The sequence below is a fragment of the Oratosquilla oratoria genome, chromosome 12 (assembly GCF_046742065.1).
Source record: "Oratosquilla oratoria isolate Oo_2021 chromosome 12, ASM4674206v1, whole genome shotgun sequence".
Lineage (NCBI taxonomy): Eukaryota > Metazoa > Arthropoda > Malacostraca > Stomatopoda > Squillidae > Oratosquilla > Oratosquilla oratoria.
Window position 1 is genome coordinate 52,857,837 of NC_134788.1, and position 12,798 is coordinate 52,870,634.

At 40.6% G+C, this 12,798-nt stretch overlaps 1 protein-coding gene across 1 annotated transcript; it reads right to left on the reverse strand.

Moving 5' to 3' along the window:
- Window positions 1-8,708: 8,708 nt before the first annotated feature.
- LOC143030394 (uncharacterized) lies at window positions 8,709-12,506 on the reverse strand. Its single transcript, XM_076193542.1, has 4 exons — window positions 12,410-12,506; window positions 11,092-11,160; window positions 10,593-10,645; window positions 8,709-9,809 (listed from the first exon to the last, which is right to left on the reverse strand). The coding sequence occupies exons 1-4, from the start codon at window positions 12,504-12,506 to the stop codon at window positions 9,195-9,197; spliced, it is 834 nt and encodes a 277-aa protein (XP_076049657.1). The 3' UTR covers window positions 8,709-9,194.
- Between the last annotated feature and the right edge of the window lie 292 nt (window positions 12,507-12,798).

Sequence of the window (12,798 nt, forward strand, 5' to 3'; positions counted from 1 at the left end):
TCAATCCCAATTTGAACGGTAATTTAAAAATTCGTATTACCTTTGATAAACCAGTGTCGGGTAATTATATAGTTTGCGTATTTGGCGAATGCAACAGCGTGCTACAATTCGATAGCGACAGGAACGTAGTATTGGAAAGTAGAGGGTAATGATAATGAATGGAGAACAAGTTGACAAAATTGTACAAATTATTCGTAAAAGAGATAATTCCTCAAGACTGCGATATGTAGGTGTATTACCCGTAGAAGATGTACATCATGTACTTTCATCTAATCGGACAAATATCTACTGCATGCTTAATGTGTTACCTCATGAAATAGAAATGGGACATTGAATTGTTGTATGTTTAATAAAAAAAATCAATATATGTTTTCGATTTATTTAACGCAAACCTCTAAAAATATGGATTACATTTAAATCATGCAAATAAAAAATAATTGTACTTATACAATTACAAGCACCCGGCTGACGCCGACCGTGGCTCCGCCACGGGTGCTTGGCCTGCGGCGCCGCTCGCTGCGCTCGCAATAGTCTTCTTCCACAAGTGATCTTTGGAACATCTATACACGATAATACACACACGCGCACACATGCACACACATAGATACATACATGAACACACACACATTTTTGCGAATTTTTCTTCCATCTTTTCTTCCAACTTTTCCTTGACGTCTTCCAACTTGTCCCCTAAACTTTCCTCAACTTTCGTTACTGTTTTCGTCGTCAGAATAGCTGGGCAAAATAATTTTGACGGCTTCTTCTTCGGAGATGGAGTAGATATCCTTCGGAATGACAACCTTTCCTTGTTCCGGTTCCTCTTCTGCCAGGACGGGGTCCTCGTTTTCGGCAACTGTGGGCACTACAGGTAATTCCTCTTCTCTTCTTAGGTGCTTGCAAAAAAGCTCTTGGTAAACACAATTACGGGCTGGTTTTAACTCGTAGCTATCATTTACTTTCTCCCCCTTTTCTTTTAGACGATTTTTTTTTTCTCTAGAGCCAACTTTTCCTCAATTAACCGCTTTTCTTCTTTCTCTTTTGCAAGTCTCTCTCGTTCTTCTATTCTTTGCTTCGCCTTTTCCTTGTCTTGACGGATTTTATTCAGTCTCCTTTGGTCACGGGAGTCTTTCATAGCTTTCCTGATGGCGTATTTGTTTCTTCGTTTTGCCTGGTTGAACGTTTTGAAGGCCTTCTCTAGATAATACATTTGATATGTTTTGTGGTCCCCGGGTTTTCCGCCCGATTTCACAAAGCTTTTATACCCGACGAAATAATGTTTCGAGAAATTTTCAGAAACGCTGTCTTCAATTTCTCCGTCAAAAAGTTCAAAATTGTCAAACATTTCGTCGGAACACTCGAAATCTTCAACTTTTCGTAGCGTCTAGTTGAATTTAAGCACTTTTCGTTGGAATTCTCGAACAGATGCGTTGGCACGGAAGGTTTTAACGTCTCTGTACAGATCCGGGAAAGCTTTTGTGTGATCGTTACGTAACTGGGCATGCTGGTTCTTGTCATTCTGCAGTCCTGTTTTTTACTTTTTCAGGTTAACCGTAATCCATTTCCAAAAGTGGCGAAGACGCCTTTTCTTGTTAGCGTCGGGTTCCCTGGCGGGCATGGTGCCTAACATACAAAAAAGAAAGAAAAAAGAAAAAAAAAAAAACCACGACCACTATCTTAAACAACGCACATGTAATAAAACCTTACGTGACGTGGCCCAAAAATGCCGGACCCCTTTCCGTTTTCGCTCAAGCTCACTATGGTTTTGTGAAAACTAACAATTTGAGAAAACTCCGCGCTTTATAGTAAGTAGACAAAACGGAAATAACTTAGTTTGCGGATATTACTGTTTGGTTTATAAAACATTAAGTCGAAAAGGGATTAAATGTGCAATATTATTGAATTCACGCACATTTTCACCAAGACACGTTTTAAACAACGATAAAAAAGTGACTACATTTGTTTATCGACACTTTGGTAATTATTTCCCTCGATGTACATTTATTTACTTTGCCCCTCAAATGATAATTAATGATAGACGTATAGCGCCCTATGACACAATCATGTAGTAATCACGTCGTGTGCAGCGCTCTGGCGAATAGAGAAGAAAGCGCAAATAATAACCTTCTTCCCTCCAAGAAAAGGAGAGGGTCGTGAGCTTTCATTAGGCTTACTATACTCCTTTCACTCGAATTCCTTCACTCTGATATGTTATACAAGACTGGTTCTACTTGGGTCTTTACATACGGAATCTCCAGCTCTACTTCAGTCTTGACGACATGCAAGATCTCGGAGAGCAAATGTTATGGACAATACACATCTCGGAAGACTTCGACGATATCCCTAGAACCGAGAGATGATATGTAAATATGAGTAATTTGTAGCTTCCCGTTTTCGCTCTCGTTCAGTATGCTATTCAAAAATGGTCCTTATGTTTCATCGCGTCAACAAATGCGACCTATGTGTTGTAATCAGTACTATTACTTAACGTTTGACTTCCAGTTGTAAATGAAATGATAAAAAGAACAACGGGGGACAAACTGAATACATGGACGAAGGAAGGACATCGTGTTCACACTAACAACATTACAGTGGGACGTCATGGAAGAAATACGAGCAGCTATCAGAAAACAAGTTGACGACATCGAGAAAAATGTGAGGAGACGATCGAAGAAGAGCCTTCCTTTAGAATAGACGACGTCGCGTCGCGTCGGCACACTACTGATCCTAAGTAGGCTCAATACAAGACTGAAGCGTAGCCAATGTGATTTCTCAAAAGCCCACGTTCACAATGAGTTCAAGGTGAAGAAAATCAATCTGGGAGAAATGGAAGAGGAAGACGATAATGATATCATATAGTTAGGTTATCGCTACCAACAAATGTTGTGTTGCATGACTTATTATGTATGCTTATCGTGTTCTAACACGTTTATAGGTATTGAGATATCTAACTTATGTCTAATTTAAATCATGACACATTTTGTACAACGTGTAGTTGAACGTATTGTAACACAACATGTAATCTTATCAACCAAATAATATTAAAGTCATCCTTAATTTTCATATCCTAAATTATCTAAAGAGAAGAAGAAACAAGAAATCTGTGTGTTCCCAAACCTTCTACGACATGCGCGAACGCGGGCGGAACGTATGTACGATGACGAAGTAATTTTTACCCCTTACTGCTACCAACCGTGACTTAATCGCAAAGACAAAGACGTCATTGACCCACTAACCTCCATCTATCTATGCACCAATCAAATTCGACCTTTACATACGTCAAACCAATCAACACACCGAACGGTGTCGCATGTACAACCTCTTTTATACAACACAACAATCAACACATGAAACGTCACTCCTAGACTCCACCCCTTAAACGAGACGTCATTAGGTCAACGTCCTAGCTATCCCCACCATAAACCGCAAATGACCTCATCAGGGTCACATTGACCCACAAACCCCCATCGATCTATGCTACGGTGGTGAGAGCAAAACCTTCCCTTATTTCGACAGAGGTGAAATGCCTCCGTATGATTACACTTAACATTACATAAACATAATATCATGGCAACACGGAGGGAGAGGGGAGGGAGGGGAAGAACAGATATAAATAACAGAAGGAAGAGAGAGAGAGAGAGAGATAGGCTGCCGGGCTTCCGGCACGCAGGTAGTTCCTACGTCGTCAGATACGGGGAGGGAGGGAGGGAGGGAGGGTAGAGCCCATGTCGCCCAGACGAAGGCGGGAAGGGGTGTCTATGTGTGTGTGTGTGTGTGTTGGTTGAGGCAAAAACTTAAATCTAATTATTTAAATCTACAAAACTTACACCAATTTTTTTATCTTAACTCTAAGTTTTGTATATTTATGTGTGCCTATGCTCGCTTTTTATTATTCATGATAAAGGGGGGAGGTAGTTACGTCTAGAAAATGGGGGGGGTTACATTTCCGATAAAAAGGGGGGGGAATCTTCCCTCGGTCATGATTCTACTCCTACGTATATATTGTGTATTGTGGAGTGGGTAGATCACCGCTTTGTGTTCTTTCGAAGCTGAGCGGCAATCTAGCGTGTTCCACATGTAGTGGGAGTGTGTTGTCTGTGAGTGAACGTGTAGTTTCAGTGTTGATTTGTATGAGCTTCTCCCATATACGGGAGGCACGCTCGTGTAGGTAAATGTTCAGTGGTTGAATGTCAGCTTCCTCGTGTAGTGCTTGTGCAGTTTTTATGTCTGGGTAGTACGTGTTTGTAATGAACTTTAGTGCTTTCTTTTGAACCGCTTGCACATGCCTGTCTTTGGTAATGTGTGTAACGGTATTATCGGGTACGTAAGTGTGCTCCGTATAATATGTGCGAGATACAGCAGGGTTTTCTTGTACTTGACAGAGAGGTTTTTGAATCTCTGCAGCCGTTGTAGGCCGAGAGATGCAAGCACCTTCCTGTCGCGTACATGGGCCGCCCCACCATTGGTGGTAATCGTCCAGCCAAGTATCTTGCCCTTATTATCATCTGCGTAATTGCGCGGAGCCCCGTCAATGACGGCGGCTGCACGCCTACGTCCCTGTGTGGGGATGAGTTTAAATTTGTCTGTGTTTGTTCGTATTTTGTATTTCCGCTCGTATGCATTTACTTGCTCGACTGCTTTCGCAGCCGTTAACGCAAGCTTACGCTCCGAGCGGCCAGGATATGTTATAATCTGTGTGATGTCATCTGCGTATATTATGTTCTGACATTGTGGGTGTGGTGAAGGGAGGTCTTCTAAATAAATGTTGTAGAGTGTTGGGCTTAATACGCTTCCCTGCGGTACTCCACAGAGTGGAGCGAAGTATGGCCCATAGTGGTTTTGTATACGTATGCAAGCAGTTCTACCTATGCACCAATCAAATTCGACCTTTACATGCGTCAAACCAATCAACACATCCAACGGTGCCGCATGTACAACCTCTTTTATACAACGCACCAATCAACACATAAAACGTCACTCCTAAGCTCCACCCCTTACACGTGACGTCATCAGGCCAACGACCTAGCCACGCCCACCGGAAACAGCAAATGACGTCATCAGGGTCAATGACCGACGCAGCAGCAGCACTGATCGTGGCAAATTTTGTCTAAAAGGCATCTAATAATAATAATAACTAACCTCCATCTATCTATGCATCAAATTCGACCTTTACATGCGTCAAACCAATCAACACATCCAACGGTGCCGCATGTACAACCTCTTTTATACAACGCACCAATCAACACATAAAACGTCACTCCTAAGCTCCACCCCTTACACGTGACGTCATCAGGCCAACGACCTAGCCACGCCCACCGGAAACAGCAAATGACGTCATCAGGGTCAATGACCGACGCAGCAGCAGCAGCACTGATCGTGGCAAATTTTGTCTAAGAGGCATCTAATAATAATAATAATAACTAACCTCCATCTATCTATGCACCAATCAAATTCGACCCTTACCTACGTCAAACCAATCAACACATCCAACGGTGCCGCATGCACATCATCTTTTATACAACACACCAATCAACACATACGTCACTCCTAAGCTCCACCCCTTACAAGTGACGTCATCAGGTCAACGACCAAGCCACGCCCACCGGAAACAGAAAATGACGTCACCAAAGTCACATTGACCAACTAACCTCCATCTATCTATGCACCAATCAAATTCGACCTCTACATACGTTAAACCAATCAACACATCCAACGGTGCCGCATGTACAACCTCTTTTATACAACGCACCAATCAACACATAAAACGTCACTCCTAAGCTCCACCCCTTACACGTGACATCATCAGGCCAACGACCTAGTCACGCCCACCGGAAACCGCATATGACGTCACCAGGGTCACATTGACTCACTAACATCTAATAACAATAACTAACCTCCATCTATGCACCAAATTCCACGTTTACATGCGTCAAACCAATCAACACATCCAACGGTGCCCAACCTCTTTTATAAAACGAACCAAAATCGACGGCATTTTGCCTAGTGTGAAGATGGAAATCGACGGCATTTTTGCCTAGTGTGTACATGAAAATCGACGATAATTTTGCTTAGTGTGTAGATGGAAATCGACGGCATTTTTGCCTGGTGTGAAGGAGGAAATCGACGGTATTTTTGCCTAGTGTGAAGATGAAAATCGACGGCCTTTTGCCCTGTGTGAAGGAGAAAATCAACGGCATTTTTGCTTAGTGTGAAGATAGTGATCGACAGTATTTTTGCCTAGTGTGTAGATGGAAATCGACGGTATTTTTGCCCTGTGTGCAGGAGGAAATCGACGGCATTTTTGCCCTGTGTGAAGATGGAAATCGACGGTATTTTGGCCTAGTGTGAAGATGGAAATCGACGGTGTTTTTGCCTAGTTTGAAGATGGAAATCGACGGTGTTTTTGCCTAGTTTAAGACGACGTGAAAAGGAAATCAAGATGTTGTCATGGTATCAGGGAGCGAAATTTTCAGGTCAGCACGTAGCCTTACGTAACACTGAACGAAACATTCTGAGAAAGCCGTGTAGAGAAAAATGTTTTAAGAAGAAACGACGATGAATTTTGACAATTGTGTTCTTATTAAAACTGAGCGAAACATTCTGAGAAAATCATTAAATACATGTAGAGAGAAACGTTTTAGAAATATAGAAAAGTCGATGAATTTTGACAATTGTGTGGAACAAAACATTCTGAGAATTTTTTTAAATACGTTGAAAGATGTTTTAAAAACAGAAAATATGATGGATTTTGATGCGACGTGACGTCATAACGTCGGTATCAGAGCGCGGGAAGATTTTTCGGCCCTTGTGTATGGTCATCGCGCATAGGCAACTTTTTCCTTGACTTTTGGCGATGAAGACATAATTCTGTTTTTTGAGGACCAAAAACTCGATGTAGATAATCAGGAAACTTTATATATATATATATATATATATGTGTGTGTATATATATATATATATATATATATATATATATATATATATATATTCTAAATAGCGTTTTCTATCGAGCTCATGAAAATAATGACGGCAATGGAACGCAGTGCATTGTGGGATTAATGACGTCTTTCCCAATGTGACAATCTAAAAATTAGTGCATGAGCACAGTTGTATGATTAAGCAGTTGTTACACATATAATTTCTGACAACAACATATTTCCACCAAAATGTAAATATTTCTTGTCCAAACTCACCCTTTTTGGCGCATTCCGTGTACTGCAAAGCATCTACATTAAATACAATGTCTTCATTTGATTCCTTCTTCCTTAAAGAACTTAATTTTGCAAATTAATCGACAAAAGTAATTATAAAAGGCGTTTTTACCAACGCATCCAAAATATCAAACGCTATCAAACATGTTTGAAGTCATTGGTAAACACGACTTACTGTGCTGCCAGACGACCCTCGCTCGCACCGTCTCGGAAAAAGTGTCGCACGGATCATAACATAGACAGCAGCCGTGGTGGGAACATCAAGCCAGACTACGAGAATTGAGCCAAGGGACGAGACAATGGACAGCAGCACCGACTCTGATACTTATATGGAAGATGACGAAAACCAGTCTCTTCTATCAGGACCTATGATGCCTCTATTGGCAGAGATGCAGCCAGAGGCAGATGTGGGTGCAATGCAGGAAAGGATGTCTTTTTGTGGCCAATTCCTCCTAAAATTTCTGAAATTGCACATGAATTCCAAGAAATGGGAGGAATTCCCGGTGTGGTAGGGGCTCTGGATGGATGCCACATTAACATCAAAGCTCCATCACCCACACAGGCCGATTATGTTGATAGAACACAAAAACACAGTGTCATTTTACTTGCAGTTTGCTTGCCTAATAAAAGTTTTTCCTACATTCAAGTGGGCTTCCCGGGATCTGCACATGACAGCCGAGTGCTAAAGTCAACTTCACTTTATAAGAAAATCCAAAACGCTGACCTAAATTATTTCCCATCACCACAATATCATATTGTAGGAGACTCTGCCTTTGGAGTCCAAAAGCATGTAATGGTACCATTTAAGAACTCTGGAAACTTATCGCAAGCACAAATTCTCTTCAATACTAAACTCTCCAAAGCAAGAGTTACCATTGAAAATGCTTTTTGTTTCTTAAAAGGTAGGTTTCGACGATTGAAGCATGTAGATGCTGATATTCTTCGGATACCTAAAATAATAAAAGCATGCTGTGTTCTTCACAACATATCAATAACTCAGCCTGATGAAATTAACATCCTCGAGAGGGATGGGCTGGTGGATGATGCTGTTGAGTATTTCAGTTCTTCATTGTTGTCTGCCCTGCCACGAGACCAGGCTGGTGTGCTAAAAAGGCAGGCAATAGCGGCAATGCTACAGTGAGTGACAGGAAAAAGTAAAAGCAACCTGGAATATGACTGTTTAGGGTTTCAATAATTAGCCAAAATATATTGGTTTTTTTACATTTCTTTACATGTTACAAAAATATACAAAATTCACATATATGTACATACATACATATACCAAGGCTTTTTCCCCCTTCCAAGGGAGGTAGCCAAAAAGGGAAAGGCATAAAAACACTCCCACCCATTTCATCCCTAAATACACTCCACACCCCTCCCACCCTCCCTTTCATCTGAGCACCTCCTGGATGATGGGTCATCCCTGCACCCTGCCCACCGCCCTGGGTCAGAAGCAGTGTCGCAAGACACAGCACATCCACAGCAAGGCACGTATGTACATGGTTTTTATTGATTGTGCCTCCCAAAATTTTGTAAAAGTGTTTTGACTCACTCTGAAATCCTCTTCAAGTGTGACGTGGCACATATAATTGGATGTACTTTTGCTTGTGTTCATATGGTAGGTTGGAGGGAATGCAGAGGGCAATGGAGGCAGGAAGGGTGTCAGAACCGGTAACTGAAGTCTTTCTGACAAGTCAGAGACCACAAGGGTGACTTCAGTTACCGGTTCTGACACCCTTCCTGCCTCCATTGCCCTCTGCATTCTCTCCAACCTACCATTCTACCATTTCAATGCAAGCACCAGTACATCCAATTATATGTGCCACATCACACCTGAAGAGGACTTCAGAGAGTCAAAACATTGTGTTATAGTCATTTGTCACCATGTAGTTATTTGGTATTATATTTTATTACAAAATCACTCATTGTTTTGTCTGCACTCTAATTCAATTCTTTTTAATCTTAGGATATTCAACCTCTCCCTCTTTATCTCCATGTCCATTTCGTGGCGTTCTCTATCACGTCCGCAATGCAAGACAAAAGTTCTTTTAGTTCTGCCATACTGTTTTGTTGTTTATCACTAGATGTTTTCAGTGTATTTTTCATATATTTCACGCACAATAACAGTTCCTTTCTGTCTGCAGAGGGTCTTAAGCTTCTGGTTCTTGTTCTTCTTGGGGGTGGGACATTCCCTCGGGCTGCAGGTGGCTCCTCACGTGTGGCTGGAGCAGGCTGTGGGGCTTGTGAGGCATGAGCAGGCTGAGGATCTGGTGGTGATGCTTGAGGAGGAGTTGGGGCACATTGCGAGGCTTCACCATGCTGAGGGTCTAGTAATGAGGCTTGTGTGGCTGGGTCTTCTTCCACAGGGTTGTCAACCTCCATTTCTGCCACACTCCTAGTACCCACTTCTGTGCCCTCCAACACACACAGATCTGGCTGGGACAGGGGATGATTCTTCAGAATTGAAGACAGGAGATTGTAAAATCGTGGCTCAGTCTTCTTTCCCCTCCCACTTGCCTTCTTGTAGTCCTCATAATGATGGAATATTGATTTGAGGTTGCGCCACTTGCCCTCAACTTGTCTCAGTTCCACGCCTGTGATCTAATTTGGGGGAAAAGTCAGAGTGGAATTAATATTTTTCAGTATTAATTGATACATGCATCTTTTCATCATAAGGATTCCTAGACACACATTTGACAGAGAGAGGTCATTAATTGGGAAGCACATAAAGTAATGGTCTGATTAACCATTTTTAAACCAAAAATATGTGAAGAATTTTTTTAGGTTCATAGCATACAAAACACAGACATAGAGCAGGGGCACTACAGTCTTGGAATGCAGATCACACTGTGAATTACAGTGTGATGCTTCATGACGATGGTACCTTAACCTTGAGGAGGAAAATGGAATGAAGTAATGATGAAGCACTAAAATTATAATACAGAATCCAGTTACCATACCCATGCTGTCACTTAAAAAGCTATTAGTATTCATACGTGCATGTACAAAATCATGTACGAATCAAGCAGTTGGCAACCAGCTTCCCAATATCAAAGGCAGGTAACACTGAGAGGCTACCCATTATAACATAAGGACCTGACACATAGCATATGCCACATACAGAAAAGCATCATTGGTGGTAGGCAACATCCGGACAGGAACATATTACGTGCACTGCTTACATTATTGACATGCATTCATCATAACATTTTTCATTTTAATAATTCCATAATGTGTTGGATTTGGATGCCTTCTAGTCCCTGAATGAAAAAAAAATATATATTAAATGTGATACTCCATCTGTAATGATGTGTGGTTACTAACAGATTTTTATGGCAAATATCAATAAGAAAATGAACTCGCATGGCCTACATAATAACTTACCAATTCCTGCAACACTCTGGTGATGTCCTTCCACACAACGGCCTTTGTAGTTTCTTGTCATTTAGGCGCGTGTAGTTTGCCTTGACAAGTTGCAGGAGTGCTTCTGTAGCCTCATAATTCCACAGTTCTTTCACCTTCCCTCCCTTCCCTGAAAAATTAGGCACTCATTATAGTAAGGAAGTCATATCATTTCAAGCGCAAAATTATATAGGATATAAGAAACAGTGAAGAAAAAATACATGTGTGACCTACATGTATATTTAGAAGCACAACACAATACTAAAGACTGACATAGTCATGCCACAAGGGCCTAAACATACAAAAATTAGAGGCTACCCTATGGTCAAGCTTTACTGTTTGGAAGAAACAATCTGTGGGACTGTTTACATAGAGTTTCATCCAAAGAATTACAGTACTGATGTATGCCCTGGCATACATGATTATTTTGTATTGTAATATTTCAGTATAAGTGTCCAACCAATACCACTAATTTACTTACTCTGTTTTCGGACACCCTCCTCTGTGAGTGATTCACGTGGTTCTGGGTTGTCCACTTCTTCTTCATCCTCTGAAGGGGAACAAAGTACTTATGTAAGAACAAGAAAAAAAAGGTACAGAAAATTCTCCAATATTCTGGTGAGTATAGTAACATGGCAGAGACAGGAATTGATTTGGTAAGAAACTAAGATGAATACTGGTTATGAATGTGATGTTGGTGCTATGTATAAAAAAAAATCAAAATAATACCAACAATATAAACTGCATGTGCTTTGAAACATGTATGTATTTTGGGCATTGTCAAGGATAAAATTACTAAGTATATAATAACATAAAATCGTTTATCATAATGTATTTATGATGGTATGTACAAATAACAATGTACAGCCCTACACTAAAATTAAGGTCCTTGAACAGGCTGAAAATAATTACTGAAATAAAATAAGAGGAGATAACAAAATACTTTTCATTCATTACTTACAGTTCTCGCTCCATATTGGTGGAAATTTTGGGGATAAATGGTTGGAATGAAATCTTAGCAGTTACAGTAGTCGTCCATGATGTACGCAATGTTCGTGTTATCTCAGCAGCATTTCAAAACAAATATCATTTCTCCGATATATTTGCTTTAATACGGATGTCAATAGCATACAGCAATAAGGTAATCCTTTAATTCTTATTTTTCAGCAAGTATTATACGGATATATAGCATAAACTACACCAAGTTCACATAACTGGAAGACGAAGTCACAACCACATGAACTGACACGGACGTCCCTCACTAGACATATGTCTGAACAGTGTTGAGGTATCACAAGACAACACAACCATTTATTTCAAGTCTTATGGACAATTCTTTTGAATTCTAATGCCAGAAACAAGTTACTACTTTGATCTTCTTTTCATATCAAACAATTATCATAATCCTTAAGGCCTCAGAATTGTAATTATTTAATGTGATAGGAATGGTAATACCTTCCAGCCAATCAGAGTGCGTGTTAGCTATTCCGAGCATATTCGCTGCCGTATCTTCAAACGCCTCTCCCAGTCGTTTGATAAAACCACAAGTTCACATAACTGGAAGACGAAGTCACAACCACATGAACTGACACGGACGTCCCTCACTAGACATATGTCTGAACTGTGTTGAGGTATCACAAGACAACACAACCATTTATTTCAAGTCTTATGGACAATTCTTTGGAATTCTAATGCCAGGAACAAGTTACTACTTTGATCTTCTTTTCATATAAAACAATTATCATAATCCTTAGGGCCTCAGAATTGTAATTATTTTAATGTGATAGGAATGGCAATACCTTCCAGCCAATCAGAGTGCGTGTTAGCTATTCCGAGCATATTCGCTGCCGTATCTTCAAACGCCTCTCCCAGTCGTTTGATAAGAACTTCAAACATGTTTGATAGCGTTTGATATTCTGATGCGTTGGTAAAAACGCCTCAAGCAAGAACTTCAAACATGTTTGATAGCGTTTGATATTCTGATGCGTTGGTAAAAACGCCTTTAATGATAAGATAGCTTAGAGCGTGCGTAGTGTGCTGGCCGTTGCTATATTTCAATTCCCGATTGGCTTTGCATTTGGTATTCAGAGCAGAGGTAAACTTGTGGATAATTATCAAAATGTTTGTCAGTCCTGCACCTGCAGTTACCTGTATAATCGGCTAGCTCTTATCATTATGAGTACATAAT

What these genes read in the sequence shown, in the direction of transcription:
- LOC143030394 (XM_076193542.1), bottom strand. Translation starts at nt 12,506, where the DNA reads ATGTTTGAAGTTCTTATCAAACGACTGGGAGAGGCGTTTGAAGATACG. An exon ending in GGAGGGTGTCCGAAAACAGA is followed by an intron (nt 10,646 to 11,091) that starts GTAAGTAAATTA and finishes CTAAATGACAAG; the next exon opens with AAACTACAAAGGCCGTTGTG. An exon ending in CCAGAGTGTTGCAGGAATTG is followed by an intron (nt 9,810 to 10,592) that starts GTAAGTTATTAT and finishes CCCCCAAATTAG; the next exon opens with ATCACAGGCGTGGAACTGAG.